The sequence below is a fragment of the Acipenser ruthenus genome, chromosome 60 (assembly GCF_902713425.1).
Source record: "Acipenser ruthenus chromosome 60, fAciRut3.2 maternal haplotype, whole genome shotgun sequence".
Lineage (NCBI taxonomy): Eukaryota > Metazoa > Chordata > Actinopteri > Acipenseriformes > Acipenseridae > Acipenser > Acipenser ruthenus.
Window position 1 is genome coordinate 882,858 of NC_081248.1, and position 17,097 is coordinate 899,954.

General features: G+C 41.4%; 1 protein-coding gene across 1 annotated transcript in view; it reads right to left on the reverse strand.

Moving 5' to 3' along the window:
- Window positions 1-17,097, reverse strand: part of LOC131725062 (Fc receptor-like protein 5) — a 282,595-nt gene that overhangs the window by 137,861 nt on the left and 127,637 nt on the right. The window contains exons 8-10 of the mRNA XM_059018531.1: window positions 6,373-6,666; window positions 5,601-5,900; window positions 5,082-5,360 (exon numbers count right to left, since the gene is read on the reverse strand). Of these exons, the coding sequence (XP_058874514.1) occupies window positions 5,082-5,360; window positions 5,601-5,900; window positions 6,373-6,666 (873 nt within the window). The remainder of the gene's footprint in view (window positions 1-5,081; window positions 5,361-5,600; window positions 5,901-6,372; window positions 6,667-17,097) is intronic.

A 17,097-nucleotide genomic window follows, 5' to 3' on the forward strand; every position in this document is an offset into this window, starting at 1 on the left:
CTCTCTCTCTCTCTCTCTCTCTCTCTCCTGCTCATTTTGTATACAGGGCTTTCAACAGGAAAGTAAATATCTGTTCAGTAGTGAACTTTGGGTGGATTTGTGGACCTACCCAGCTGAGCCCTTGTTCAATATTTGGTGTTGCTAGTTGTCTGATATTAATTAGACAAACTTAATACTGGTTTGGTGTTGCCTATGATTGTATATGCTACCTAAATTGCCTACCTAAATGATATACTGTAATAGAGATTTGAGAGTGTATTTATGTGTCTAACTGCTTTGGTGTTGCTAATTCTATATTTCAATCCCAGCCATTTAAATTAAACATATCATTGTAGATCTAGTTATTGTATTTAAGGTTAATTATAGAGTTGGCATAGTAAGTGTGTATGAAATGCTTTCTGGATAGCCTTCCCATATGTAAGACTTGATTATTGCAATGCTTTATTTGCTGGACTTCCACATCACGTCTTATCACATTTACAGCTTGTTCAAAATGCAGCAGCGAGGGTTCTGACTAGAACGAAAAAACGGGCTCCTATAACTCCTGTGTTGGCCTCATTGCACTGGCTTCCAATACATTTTAGAACTGATTTTAAAATCTTACTATTAACTTATAAAGCACTGAATGGCTTAGCACCAGAGTACCTAAGAGAGATCCTGTCCTCATATAAACCTCTGCGCACTTTAATGTCGGGAGCACTAGAGCACGCACTGTGGACCAGTGTTTGTGTTTGTGTATGTGTTGCGTTTGGGTGAACTGAAACGGGACTGTTATTATTTTGGGGGAAACCCAAGGATTATAAATAAGCAATACACGCCGCTGTATTGCTTCATTAACATTGTTATTGTTTACTGCTGGCATCAGGCATTGGATTATACCATTGCACCTGGATTATCGTTGTTTGTCTGATTATTGATCCCCTGCACCTGCACACTGTTAACCACTTTGCCACACCTTCCCATATGGTATCCCTGTTTGATAGGTAATCTTTGAGTGTATACATTTATAGGAGTGTCTGTTTGGCTACCTAGTGAATGACGACAGAGATGCTTTTAATAACGGCGCCCTTCTGTTGTCAGGAAGAAGGCCCGACATCCTGGATGAGCACTACATAGGGAAATTGTTCTGAGAATGGCAGTGACTTTGTCATGGTGAGCCACTTCCTGAATGGAACTGAACTGGAGGGAGAAGGGGTGGTGGAGATCCGTCCTCCCTCAGCGCACCATGGCTGGTTACAAGATGCTTGGTGGGGGAACCTCGCTAGGTGTAGGTGGTAAGAAGGCTGTGGATGCTGCTCCCTAGGGGAGAACGAGAGGCAGTGGCGTGAGACACACCTTCCCAGCATATCCACAGACAGCCTGCCACAAAAATAATCAAGGACAGATTCCAACCCCAGCTGCAGTTGGTTAAAGGTCCTGAAGAAAAGGTTGCTGACTCGGTGATATTAAAGCATCTCTGCCACCTGCTGATCAACAATCTGAGTTACTGAGTTTATTAACGGGTGCTCATAAAAGACAGTGGAGATTTTAGTGGCAGAGCTTAAAATGGCAAACATTTGTATGGGATGGGTTGTGTTTTGTTTTTCAGGTGATTACGGCACAAGAAGAGAAGGTGATGCCTCTTGATATGGTGGGACAGAAGACTGTACTTCTCTAGATTGTAACAGACCGAAGACCACGGAAAAATATATTGAGAAGTATGGTACTGTAAGACCGTGGCAGGCTGGCTGGGCGGTGACGTCACGGCAGAAGAAGGAAGGTAAAAAATCAGCAAAAATAAATCAAATATTTTAACAAAAAGAAACTGTGCTCACAGAGCAAAATAAAAATGTAAATAAAACACAGGTCAAGCTGAGCTGTAGCCTTCACTGATCCTGTATCTTTTTAGTGTCGTTTTTGTCTCGTTTTTGTCTCGTTTTTGTCTCCTCGCTCTCTCCACTATCGCTCCTCATACACCCACTCTGAACATGGAGAGCTGCAGGCTTTTTATATCGTGGCCGAGGGGTTTAACTAGTTAGTAATTATCCTATTACCACTCGGCCACAATCTGCACGAGTTTATTAAATTACTGTGTGGATGGGGTTTCCCATCCACGCTACTAAATAATAACAAACAAACGGCTACGCCGTCACATCTATAAACAAAACAATAACAAAATACACGGCGCTTCGCCATCATATATGCATTTAACAAATACGATAAAAATAATAACAATAATAATAATAATAAGACTATTACTGCAACAACTAAAACAAATGCAAAACAATACCATACACTGCACTGGTTAGGAGGGGTACCCCGTTCTCAAAATAAACAAATACATTTAATCAGCAGGGCTTACTACCGCCCTGCTACAAGGACCATAAGAGTATTTAAAGGGTTAAACTGTGCTGTAATGATCTAGCACGAGAAAGAAAGTTAAGGAATTTGTAACAGTGTAGCTTGGAAATAAATGGGGGCGGCGACCGGCCCTCCCGAATTCCTGAGCCTGGAAAAGAAAAGGCTTCTTAATAAATAAGAGCTAGCAAGCATGGAGGCACCTACTTCCCAAGGTCGGCTGTTGCAAAAATTAATAATTCTAATTAAGGGAGAAGTTGGTCTTTGTTTCAGTGAATTTGAATTTTACAAAAGCAGGCGTAACATCTTAAAACTGCAACTCTGCTTTAGACATCAAGCAGCGAATAAGTCAGGAAAGACGAGAGCAACGGACAACAGCCTGACCTATTAGCTCTGCACAATATTCAAAACAAACACCAAATCATTTGGTTATTTTTCATTCTAGAAAAACAAATAAAGAGAGACGGATCGAAAGATGGGAGGGAGCATCAATGAGACAAGGTTGGAGTCTGGTGGGAGAAAGCTCGGCTGGTAACAAACACCAAACAAAGGGGGTCGGTACGCAGTGTGACCGAGAGGGCGAGGTTACTGGGCCATCCAGGCCAGAGGCTACTCCAGTCCCTCTCAATATACCTGACATGTGGAACTGAAGCATGGACCTAGTGTGGGACCAAACAAACGATCCCACACTGGTGCACACTTGGGGGCAGGTCTGGTCTATTGAAGGTAAGGATGTTGAAGCCGCTGGGCGGCTACTATATCCACATTTCATTATAAAAGGGTAATTACTATATAGGGTGAACTCTGCCACGGGCACAGGACAGCCTGTAATACAATTAATGATTCCCCAGTCTTATCAGACCGAGGTCATGAGGCTTGCGCATGATATCCCTTTTTCGGGACACCTTTGAGTCGATAAAACTAGATAATGCATATTGGCCAGATTTTATTGGGTAGGACTTTATAAGGATGTGTCAAAATATGTAGCAACATGCCCAGACTGCCAGCGAGTAGTGCCGGGTTGAGTGTGCCCCGCCCTTTGGTCCCATTGCCAATCATTTCCACCCCCTTTAAACGCATTGCGATGAACATAATAGGTGCTTTGCTACCTTCTGATTCCGGGTATATGCATATATTAGTGATGGTAGATTATGCAGCGCGATACCCGGAAACAATTCCACGGAGATCAACTAGTGCATCTGCGACAGCCAAAGAACCAGTGCAAATCATATCGAGTGTAGGGATCCCCAAAGAGATATTGACTGATCATGGAACAAATTTATTGTCTCAAGGGTTACAACAAGTATACAAAATACTAGAAATACGTCCCATCTGAACCTCTGTTTATCATCTACAAACGGACGGTTATGGGAACATTTTAATCAGACTTAAATCCCACAAAGAAGGACAGCAACGCATGAATGTCACATGATACACCATGCAGGGAAAGACCACCAAAATGCAGATTATTTTTCCCGGGAGGGGGTGTAATGGGAGAAGTAGATTCAGCCGAGTGTTCCTTTGGCTCCACTCTGAGCAGTGGGATATGTGACAGAGAAAGAATGAATCTTGGTTATAAATCTCCCTCCCAACCTGTGAGGGTGCTGTGTAAAGGGAACAGTGTGCCCCGGACTGGATGGTTTGGCAATTCATTCCAGGGAAAGGTGGAAATTGGCCATCTAGAAAGGGGGCGGAGTCACAGTACACCAAGTCATCGCCCCAGATGGGAGGCGATGTGGCAATCACGGATTGGAGGAAAAGCGATAAAACTCACTAACCAAGGGGGCGTGGCTGACAGTTTAAAAGGGGATGTGATGAAGCAAACTGTTCCTTTGTTAAGGTTGCGAATGGAGCACTGAATAGCCATAAAAGACCATGAGTGTTTTGTATTTGTTTTGTGTTGCTAACTGTTTGTGATTTATAATTATTAGACAGCTGAAACACTTGGGAGCTGTCGCTGTTAAACCAGCATTCAACCCAGATTACAATACTGCACTGGTCACTTGAAATTGTGTATTCACTGGAGCATGGGACTTAAACCCTGTATTGTTTAGCTGTGCAAGTTCACATTGCTGTGTATTTGCCAGAACCATTATTTATCGGCCAGAGAAGCCAAATAAAGCACTTGTTAACCATGAACATTGTTTGGACTGTTTCTATTGTGCACTGCATCACCTCTACACCTGCGCACTACAAACCACTTTGCCACAGAGCCACTATTCGGTTCAAGTTGACTCACATAGATAATGTAACATTGTGTAGATCAGCCACATTGTTTTTTGTATAGAAGTATAGTATAGAGCCAGCATAAGATCTGGCCAGCTTTATGTGTATTGCAGGCAAATTGAATAAAACAAAACCCCAAATATTTGAGTAAAAAAATAAGAACCACTTATTGATAAGGGGCAATAAAAATAAAGAAATCAATGTAATTTGATGCTATTTGCTTTTTGATATTAGTCCTTCATATTTTTAGCAGTGTAATTGGGTCACTATTATCTGTTATACATTTACAGCAGAATATGCGTGGGAACAAAAGCTATAATATTCATATCGTTATTATTTTAGTTTAGTTTTTCCAGCTCAATGTTAGCATATTTTAAGACTTTCTAAATGTCCTCAAAAACCTAGAAGGACTTCTTATAGAAGTCTTCGGTGAAATATCTTTCTTTAGGTATAACTTCTGATTCCACCAGTGAGTGCAGAATACCACTGCAAGATCTCTAAAGGAAGCAATGACTCACCTCTCACAGTCAGTGACACAGAATCACTCCTTTTCTTCAGCCCCGTCCCTGCTGCCTCCACCTCACACTGGTAGCTCCCTGTGTCTCTCAGCCCTGCCGCTGGGATTGAGTACTGATCCTGTGATCCAGCTCCTCTCTGATCTCCATTGTCTTTGATATAGCGGTACTGCAGTTGTGTGCCCTGTTTATTTATGTGAGCCCCACACTGCAGAGTCACAGCCTCTCCCTCCCACACTGAGGCATGAGGCGTCACTGTCAGAGTGGGTGTGCTAAACAGCTCTGCAGAAACACAAACACATAGCGGCCCTTCATGATAAACATAATCATTAGCCTCTTTAAAATGAAATGAATTCAGTCTGTACTGTCACTATGGGTTTGTTGCTTCATCATATCTATTTTTAATCTAAAGGAAATAGAGCTACAATGTAGTCTTCTTTCGCTCTAATACAGAGATGTTTTTAATTAATTTTCTTTATGGCTGGCTGCCGTCTTTCTTACAGGCTCAGTTCAGTCACTCACCTGAAACTTTTATCTTGACAGCATTGCTGTAGTCGGAGTTAAATGGTTTGCTACCCCGTCCAGCTAGACACCGGTACTCTCCACCGGTACTCTGGGATAGAGCAGCAGCACTGATTGTGTATCCGACTCCAGTTCCACTGCTGCTGTCAGTCTGGTACACTGGAGCTCCCTGCCTGTCTTTGTACCAGAGATATCTCCAGCCACCAGAGCCCCCCTGAACCACACAGCTCAGGGTGACTGTGTCTCCTTCAAATATCTCTCCTGCAGGCTCCCGGGTCAGGACAGGCTTTGGCTTGCCAGCTAAAATAGAGGAGATAACAGAATTAGTGGAGTGCACATTTCTCTCTTTCATTCAAGAAAAACTTTACCCACTAGATTCTGTAATTGTGCGTTCTGTATTGTCCCCAGAGGGACAATAGATACCTTCCCAGTGTGTGTTTGTGAAAGGATAGAGGGAGACAGGCAGGGGGTACTCAGTCTCACTGACGAGAAGGCAGTAGATTGAGGAATCCTCTCAGTGTGTGAAGGTGACAGGAATGGAATGGAGGGGCAGACAGCACTGACACCGATGAGAAGGAAAGAAGGACGGAGGAGCAGTGTAAATAGAGGAACTCTCTCAGTGTGTTTGTGGTACAAATGCAGGGAGAAAGAGAGGGGGCAGGGCAGACAGCACTCAGGTAGGAAGGCAGTCGGGAGACAGAGAGACCCGTCTGGAGTTACAATAGAGGAGAGGATCAGAATGTTAGAATTCAGAGTGTTTGAAATGACTTACCTGATACTCTCAGTGTAAGAGCATCGCTTGTTTTAGAGTACGATGGGTTACCACTCCTTTCACCTTTACAGGTATATTCCCCACTGTGGTATTGAGCAGCAGAGCTAATTGTGTAGCTGTCACCATCTGTACTGCTGTAGTAATCCTGGGTTACTGGAGCATTCCTCCCAGCTTTGTACCATGTGAATCTCCAGTCAGTGTAACGCCCCGGAACCTGACATCTCAGTGTAATTCTCTCTGATTCGTATATCTGTGTCCATGCAGGCTCCTGGGTCAGGACAGCCTGGGGTCGTTCTGTAGAGACAAAAGATCAGAGAAGATCAGACAGCACTCAGCACTCCTCTCTCTATCCTGTTTTTATCCTATGTTGTTCCACAAGGAAATACAATATGGTAAGAATCTATCTGTTATTAATACACTATTACAACAACTAGAGTGTTTCAGTGGCCTGTTGTTACTCATAATAATGACACTGTTTGTCAGCTGCAAAGGTGCTTAATCACAGTTAAAAAGCAGCTCTCCAGATATCATGGAAGTGTGACATAAAGATGGACGGCTGTACTGACAGACAAACACCCCCTATATCCCCACAACGTGAGATTCTCTACAGCAATGCTAGATTGTGTTAATACTTAGTTTCATAATTGGATTAATGGTCATTCAGATACGAGACACCACGTGGGACTCCAGGGCAGCCTCGTACCCCAGTCCTACATAACTGGTACAAACACAAGGAGCTTTGTACACAGGCGGAGTCTCGCAGCTAAAACATACATGTAATACAACTGGCCAGACACGTCAATAGAACTTAGATAATGCACTGCAAAGAGCAGAAGAAAAGATAAAGACACACAGGCTTAGCAGCATGGCTTGTATTCAGGTTATTATCTTCCCTGTCAGTGAAGCATCATTTTGATGTATATTTAAAACGTCAGACAACTTTATTATGAATGTGTTATAATGCTGCCTTATAAAAGCTAGAGTAATACAACTTGCATTGTCTTATTCATAGCTCTTCTAAATGTAATACAGTCCGTTTATTTTAATTTAGCATGAACTGATTACTGTATTCTGATAATGGTTTTGGAGGAAACTGTCAGTGACACAGAATACCAGTTTCAATGTCTCAATTTATTAGCAGATACAAGCGACTGCAGCATGATTGCCTTCTTATTCTTAAAGTAGTTTTTTTTTTTTAAGTTATTTTGAGTTTTTGATAATTATAAAGAAATCTTTTTAGTTTTCAAAACGTTTTAGGTAAGTGAAGAAATCTTTTTTGTACAAAGTCTAGGTGTGTAATAATCATGTGCAACAACATTGGAAGCTCACTTGTGCAATGTCATGTGAGCTCTAGACATAAAACAGAATAACATACATATTAATGTTAAATTACACTTTATAAATTGATTTCTGCTTTATATATTTTGACCCTGTGCCAAAAAAAGATAAAAATGATGCATTGCACAGGGTACTCCAGCGTACTGCATTTAGTGTCCTATATGCAAAACTATCCCCAGAATCCCATATTCTCAATAACTTCTGCTAAATAAGGTTAATACCAAGTTTCGTGACAATTGGATAAGTGTTTCTCCAGATCTATGGATAAAAGCAGATGAGCACCAGCGGGGTTAATGACAGACACAGCATCACAGGAACTGATAGCTCATGAACACAAGCATTACAGAGGGATCCACCCTGCTGACTGTCAGTGTTTGCAGACACTGCAGCTGTGCTGGGGAGGCAGTCATACACATTGTGTTCTTATATCTGGAGAGCCGATCATCCAGCTGTCATGAAGCTTGGTGTAAACATTATTTATCTGAAGTTATTGAGCCTATCAGATTCTTGAGATATAGAGGCGGGGCGTCTGTAGGTCTGCCTGCCCATCCATCCCTCTGTATGTCACTCTTACATTGTTGCATATATCTGGAGAACCAGCTCTATAACTGTCATGAAACTTGCTATTACCATTATCTAGTTTAGGTTACTGAAAATATCAGATTCAGGATATTTAAGGGAGGTCTGTCTGTCCCTACATCCATCCCCCTGTTTATACATTTTTACAGATACCTGTTCATTTGTGGGTGATGGATTCGATTTTTTTAAGTGCTAAAGTATGCTTTTAAAATCTGTTTTCATATCTTTTATTTGCTTTAATGAACTCCCCCCCCCCTCTTTTTTTGAGCCAGGAATATTTTGGTTCTTCATTTGTTTGAACTATAACACATGGTCTGATTAGGTTATAACAATTGGTTATTGTGATTGGTTAGCACTCTTTAAATAGCAAGAATTCTGTGACATACCAATGTGGGACAAAAAAAATAACTAAAGAAAACAAAAAGTAAATGTTACCAAATGTCACCTTTGTGCTTTATTCCAAACGTAAAAGAAAATGCGTTTCCTATTCTGCCGTCTATAATAGTAACAATTGAGTTGTACCAAAAGATTACTCCTCACACTCATTTCAGTTACTCACCTGATACTTGTATATTGACAGCATTGCTGTATTGTGAGTTAAACGGGTTTCTCCCTCTTTCAGCTCGACACCAGTACTCTCCACTGTGGGACAGAGCAGCAGCACTGATTGTGTATCCGGCTCCAGTTCCACTGCTGCTGTCAGTCCGGTACACTGGAGTGCTATACTGACTGCCTTTGTGCCAGAGATATCTCCAGCCATCAGAGCCTCCCTCAACCACACAGCTCAGAGTCACTGTGTCCCCTTCAAATATCTCTCTTGCAGGCACCCGGGTTAGGACAGGCTTTGGCTTGCCAGCTAAAATACAGGAGACAACAGAATTAGTGGAGTGCACATTTCTCTCTTTCATTCAAGAAAAACTTTACCCACTAGATTCTGTAATTGTGCATTCTGTATTGTCCCCAGAGGGACAACAGATACCTTCCCAGGATAGAGGGACACAGAGAGGGGGGGACTTAGTCTCACTGATGAGAAGCCAGGAACAGTTCAGTGTAATCCTCTCAGTGTGTGAAGGTGACAGAAATGGAATGGAGGGGCCGACCAGGGCAAGCGCCCGGAGCCCTGATGCCAGAGGGGGGCCCACACACATACAGAAATGAAATTGCCTTGAGCCTGAGGCACAATGTCTGGTTTATTAAATCGTTCCAGAACCGTCATCATAGCATTGCCTCATTTTGTATTGTGATTTCCACGAGTGCACCTCATCATTGCAAAATGGCATGTAAACAAACGGCAAAATGTGCCACAGTTTGTCTTGTTACAAAAAGATCGAAATTGTTTGAGCTCCTGAAAAAAACCTGAATCAGACACAAGTCACCAAGCACCATTCTGGTGAGTTGCTTCACCATTCTGTTAAATAATGTGCATGTCTTGAATATTGCTAATGTACAGGTATTCATAATTAATCTAGAGCTGCAGCTGCATTTTTTAACGTGGGTAGGGATGCTGTGTTAATTTAGTTTATTAATGTTAGTTTGTCTTACTTTATTATTATAGTTTATTAACATATGTTGCAGGGGTGGATTAGCACTTTATTATTGATTTATTTTATAGTTAATTGCTTGTGTGTGTTCTTTTTCTTTAACTCTTTTTTTGTTCACAATATAATTTTCTAGTTCAAGGAGCACTATTCTTTGGGATTGATTTGTGTAATTGTATTTTTGTATTTGATATTTATTTACACTAAGGATTTGTATTCATTGACTTTACTGGACACTTTCCCATCCTAAAATGATTACTGCTTGGAAGCACATTCCACACGCGGATTGTTGATTATTTTCAATTAAGTTTAAAGGTTTTTAAGAGACAGACGAACACAGTGAAACGAGAGAACAACAATGAGACGAGAGAACAACAAAGAGACGAGAGAACGACAAAGAGACGAGAGAACGACAAAGAGACGAGAGAACAACAAAGAGACGAGAGAACGACAAAGAGACGAGAGAACAACAAAGAGACGAGAGAACGACAAAGAGATGAGAGAACGACAGAGACGAGAGAACGACAAAGAGAAGAGATGTGGGAAGAAACAGAAACAGAAACGAAACGAAACAGAAACAAAACTAAAACAACAAACAAAGACGAGCAGGGCAGTGGAAATGAGCTGCTCTCTGCTGCTAGAGAAAGAGCCGTGCGGAGCCGAGACCGATCGAGCCATCCAGCTGGGAGAGTCGGGCAGCAGCAGCGACAGTCGCCGTCGAGATATCCAGGACCAGTGGCGCTGAGGGGGGTCAGCGGAATATACTGTTCCAGGCGGATGGGGCATCTAGAGGGGAAGAGGTGGAGATACCTCCCCCCTCGCAAAGCTAAGTGTCCAAGCTTTCTACTGTTCGAGATATAATTATTTGTTAATGTCCTGCCTGATTCGGGTTGATTAGCAAAGGCTTTCGTTTGTTTAATTTTAGAACGCAACTCTCTGACGCCCCTCCGATCAATTATCAGAGCTGTGTGGTCTATGCGAGGCTGGACTACTTTGGAGAGACATTGAAGATCACGTGGAGATTGTGGTGTCCCAGGACTACTATCATTAAGCTAGTTGTCATTTCTGTTTTAGTACATTGTTGAATTGTCTTTCTTGCTAATATCCCTTTTAACTACTGTTTGCTAGTGTTACTATCTGATAGTCACTGTTGATCTCTATGCTTGGTCATTTTTATATTTTATATGTTAACTTGGTAGTTTTAATGATTGTTTGTTTTTTTTAGAATTTATTGTAATAAATTCATATATATATATATAGTATAGTGTCTGGCTTCCTTTGCTTGCATTGATAAGGTGTCACTACCCTGGTGCTGATCTTAGATATTGGTTTGGTGTTATACCTGCAACACATACACTTGCCTGTTGCTTTACTCTTATTCTTATGTTGACGCACGTGCATCATGACAAGTAATACGTATTTATTTATTCATTAATTCATATTGTCTGATAGTCAGCTCCGTCTTGAACAGGAGACTACTGTATTATAATTATACAATTTTAAACCATCAAAAATGAAATCTGCCGAACCGAAATAAAAATAACTCATATCTGGATGTCAAAAACAGGGGATGTGGCTGACGGTATAAAAGGGGATGTGACGAAGCGAACTGTTCCTTTGTTAAGGTTGCGAACAGAGCGCTGAATAGCCATACAAGACCAGGAGTGTTTTGCATTTGTTTTGTGTTGCTAACTGTTTGTGATTTTATAATTATTAGACAGCTGAAACACTTGGGAGCTGTCGCTGTTAAGCCAGCATTCAACCCGGATTACAATACTGCACTGGTCACTTGTTATTGTGTATTCACTGGAGCACCGTGAAAAGGACGCAGAGCCGTGCCTGTACATTATTATTATTTCGGGACTGAAACCCTGTATTGTTTAGCTGTGCAAGTTCACATTGCTGTGTATTTGCCAGCACCATTATTTAACGGCCAGAGGAGCCAAATAAAGCACTTGTTAACCGTGAACATTGTTTGGACTGTTTCTGTTGTGCACTGCATCACCTCTACACATGCGCACTACAAACCACTTTGCCACAGAGCCACTATTCGGTTCAAGTTGACTCACATAGATAATGTAACATTGTGTAGATCAGCCACATTGTTTTTTGTATAGAAGTATAGTATAGAGCCAGCATCAGATCTGGCCAGCTTTATGTGTATTGCAGGCAAATTGAATAAAACAAAACCCCAAATATTTGAGTAATAAAATAAGAACCACTTATTGATAAAGGGCAATAAAAATAAAGAAATCAATGTAATTTGAAGCTATTTGCTTTTTGATATTAGTCCTTCATATTTTTAGCAGTGTACATGGGTCACTATTATCTGTTATACATTTACAGCAGAATATGAGTGGGAACAAAAGCTATAATATTCATATCGTTATTTTATTTCTTGGCAGGGCAAAAACATGCTTTGAAATAGTTTTTCCAGCTCAATGTTAGCATATTTTAAGACTTTCTAAATGTCCTCAAAAACCTAGAAGGACTTCTTATAGAAGTCTTTGGTGAAATATCTTTCTTTTGGTATAACTTCTGATTCCACCAGTGAGTGCAGAATACCACTGCAAGATCTCTAAAGGAAGCAATGACTCACCTCTCACAGTCAGTGATACAGAATCACTCCTTTTCTTCACCCCCGTCCCTGCTGCCTCCACCTCACACTGGTAGCTCCCTGTGTCTCTCAGCCCTGCCGCTGGGATTGAGTACTGATCCCGTGATCCAGCTCCTCTCTGATCTCCATTGACTGTGATATAGCGGTACTGCAGTTGTGTGCCCTGTTTATTTGTGTGAGCCCCACACTGCAGAGTCACAGCCTCTCCCTCCCACACTGAGGCATCAGGTCTCACTGTCAGAGTGGGTGTGCTGAACAGCTCTGCAGAAACACAAACACATAGCGGCCCTTCATGATAAACATAATCATTAGCCTCTTTAAAACGAAATTAATTCAAACAGTAAATAATCAACTGAATAACTTAAAGCCAGCAAAAATAACACTTCATAAATGTGTTGCATTGTTAATCACTTTCTGAAAATGTATATTGTCTGTACTGTCACTATGGCTTTGTTGCTTCATCATATCTATTTTTAATCTAAAGGAAATAGAGCTACAATATAGTCTTCTTTTGCTTTAATACTGTGATTTTTTTAAATTAATTTTTTTTATGGCTGGTTGCCGTCTTTCTTACAGGCTCAGTTCAGTCACTCACCTGATACTTGTATATTGACAGCATTGCTGTATTGTGAGTTAAACGGGTTTCTCCCTCTTTCAGCTCGACACCAGTACTCTCCACTGTGGGACAGATCAGCAGCACTGATTGTGTATCCAGCTCCAGTTCCACTGCTGCTGTCAGTCTGAGGTGCTGAAGTTCTCTGACTGTCTTTGTACCAGAGATATCTCCAGCCATCAGAGCCCCCCTCAACCACACAGCTCAGGGTCACTGTGTCTCCTTCAAATATCTCTCCTGCAGGCTCCCGGGTCAGGACAGGCTTTGGCCTGCCAGCTAAAATACAGGAGACAACAGAATTAGTGGAGTGCACATTTCTCTCTTTCATTCAAGAAAAACTTTACCCACTAGATTTTGTAATTGTGCATTCTGCATTGTCCCCAGAGGGTCAATAGATACCTTCCCAGTATGTGTTTGTGAAAGGATAGAGGGAGACAGAGAGGGGGTACTCAGTGTCACTGATGAGAAGCCAGGAACAGTTCAGTGTAGATTGAGGAATCCTCTCAGTGTGTGAAGGTGACAGAAATGGAATGGAGGGGCAGACAGCACTGACACCGATGAGAAGGAAAGAAGGGTGGAGGAGCAGTGTAAATAGAGGAACTCTCTCAGTGTGTTTGTGGTACAAATGCAGGGAGAAAGAGAGGAGGCAGGGCAGACAGCACTCAGGTAGGAAGGCAGTAGGGAGACAGAGCACCCCATCTGGAGTCTACAATAGAGGAGAGGATCTGGATGTTAGAATTCAGAGTGCTTGAAATGACTTACCTGATACTCTCAGTGTAAGAGCATCGCTGATTGTAGAGTACGATGGGTTACCTGTCCTTTCACCTTTACAGTTATATTCCCCACTGTGGTATTGAGCAGCAGAGCTAATTGTGTAGCTGTCACCATCTATACTGCTGTAGTAATCCTGGGTTACTGGAGCATTCCTCCCAGCTTTGTACCATGTGAATCTCCAGTCAGTGTAATCCCCCTGAACCTGACATCTCAGTGTCACTCTCTCTGATTCGTATATCTGTGCCCATGCAGACTCCTGGGTCAGGACAGCCTGGGGTCGTTCTGTAGAGACAGAAGATGAGAGAAGATCAGACAACACTCAGCACTCCTGTAACAGGGCGAGGTGTCCTGTACATTGATTTGTTTATTTTATTTTAGAACGGGGTCCCCCTCCGTCCCTGTATTTGTTTTGTATTATTATTATTATTATTATTATTATTATTATTATTATTATTGTTATGAGTTATTTATTATGTATAGAAGACGGCGAAGCGCCGCAGGTTTTGTTATGGTTTATTTATTGTAAATATGACGGCGAAACGCCGTGCTGCTTTGTTTATTTTTAAAAGGCGAGATTGGTGCTCGTCCTCTGCCAGGAATAATCAATAAACTCGTGCAGAAGGTGGCCATCTCCCGAATTTAATTAAGTGATTAATTTTGTTGCTAATTGGTCACCTGAATATAAACGCCTGCAGCTCTCGGCACTCGGGGTGGGTGTACGAGAGGAGCGTAGAGAGAGCAAGAGAAATTTATTTAAAAAAACGAAACTAAACCAAGGATAGGGTCAGTGAAGGCGATTGCCCAGCCTGACCGGTTGTAGTGTTTGTGATTTGTTTTGTTTAATTATTTATTTTCGCTCTGTGAGCAGTGTTTTTTGTTTAAATATTTATTTTATTTTTGTTATTTAAAAATAAAACGGCGCACTGCGTCTTTATTATTACTTTAAACTGCAGTGCCTGGTGTCAGTGTTTTCCCTTCCTACTTCTGCCTGGCGTCACCGCCCAGTCACCCTGCCACAACTCCTCTCACTCTCCTGCTTTTATCCTATGTTGTTCCACAAGGAAATACAATATGGTAAGAATCAATCTATTAATACACTATTACAACAACTAGAGTGTTTCAGTTACCCAGTTTTACTCATAATAACGACACCTTTAACTCTGTGTCAGCTGCAGAGATGCTTAATCACAGTTAAAAAGCAGCTCTCCAGATATCAAGCATTACAAAGGGATCCACACTGCTGACTGTCAGTGTTTGCAGACTCTGCAGCTGTGCTGGGGAGGCTGTCATACACATTGTGTTCTTATATCTGGAGAGCCGCTCATCCAGCTGTCATGAAGCTTGGTGTAAACATTATTTATCTGAAGTTATTGAGACTATCAGATTCTTGAGATATAGAGGCGGGGCGTCTGTCTGTCAGCCCATCCGTCCCCCTGTATGTCACTCTTACATTGTTGCATATATCTGGAGAACCAGCTCTAACTGTCATGAAACTTGCTATTACCATTATCTAGTTTAGGTTACTGAAAATATCAGATTCAGGATATTTAAGGGAGGTCTGTCTGTCCCTACATCCATCCCCCTGTTTATACATTTTTACAAATACCTGTTCATTTGTGGGTGATGGATTCGATTTTTTTAAGTGCTAAACCATGCTTTTAAAATCTATTTTCATATATTGTATTTGCTTTAATGAACGCCCCCCCCCCTCTTTTTTGAGCCAGGAATATTTTGGTTCTTCATTTGTTTGAACTATAACACATGGCCTGATTAGGTTATAACAATTGGTTATTGTGATTGGTTAGCACTCTTTAAATAGCAAGAATTCTGTGACATACCAATGTGGGACAAAAAAAAATAACTAAAGAAAACAAAAAGTAAATGTTACCAAATGTCACCTTTGTGCTTTATTCCAAACTAAAAGAAAATGCCTTTCCTATTCTGCCATCTATAATAGTAACAATTGAGTTGTACCAAAAGATTACTCCTCACACTCATTTCAGTTACTCACTTGATACTTGTATATTGACAGCACTGCTGTATTGTGAGTTAAACGGGTTTCTCCCTCTTTCAGCTCGACACCAGTACTCTCCACTGTGGGACAGAGCAGCAGCACTGATTGTGTATCCGGCTCCAGTTCCACTGCTGCTGTCAGTCTGGTACACTGGAGTGCTGTACTGACTGTCTTTGTGCCAGAGATATCTCCAGCCATCAGAGCCCCCCTCAACCACACAGCTCAGAGTCACTGTGTCTCCTTCCAATATCTCTCCTGCAGGCTCCCGGGTCAGGACAGGCTTTGGCTGGCCAGCTAAAATAGAGGAGACAACAGAATCAGGGGAGTGCACATTTCTCTCTTTCATTCAAGAAAAACTTTACCCACTAGATTGTGTAATTGTTCATCATTCTGTATTGTCCCCAGAGGGGACAATAGATACCTTACCAATATGTGTTTGTGATAGGATAGAGGGAGACAGACAGGGGGTACTCAGTCTCACTGATGAGAAGGCAGTAGATTGAGGAATCCTCTCAGTGTGTGAAGGTGACAGAACTGGAATGGAGGCGCCGACCAGGGGGGGGGCCACACACATACAGAAATGAAATTGCCTTCAGCCTGAGGCACAATGTCTGGTTTATTAAATCGTTCCAGAATCGTTATCATAGCATTGCCTCATTTTGTATTGTGATTTCCACGAGTGCACCTCATCGCTGCAAAATGACATGTAAACAAAAGGCAAAATGTGCCAGTTCGTCTTGTTACAAAAAGATGGAAATTGTTCGAACTCCTGAAAGAAACCTGAATCAGACACAAGTCGCCAAGCAATTTGGTGTTTTCCATTCTGGTGAGTTGCTTCACCATTCTGTTAAATGATTTTGTGCATGTCTTGAATATTGCTACTGTACAGGTATTCATAATTAATCTAGAGCTGCTGCTGCATTTTTTAACGTGGGTAGGGATGCTGTGTTAATTTAGTTTATTAATGTTAGTTTGTCTTACTTTATTATTATAGTTTATTAACATATGTTGCAGGGGTGGATTAGCACTTTATTATTGATTTATTTTATAGTTAATTGCTTGTGTGTGTTCTTTTTCTTTAACTCTTTTTTTGATCACAATATAATTTTCTAGTTCATGGAGCACTATTCTTTGGGATTGATTTGTGTAATTGTATTTTTGTATTTGATATTTATTTACACTAAGGATTTGTATTCATTGACTTTACTGGACACTTTCCCATCCTAAAATGATTACTGCTTAGAAGCACATT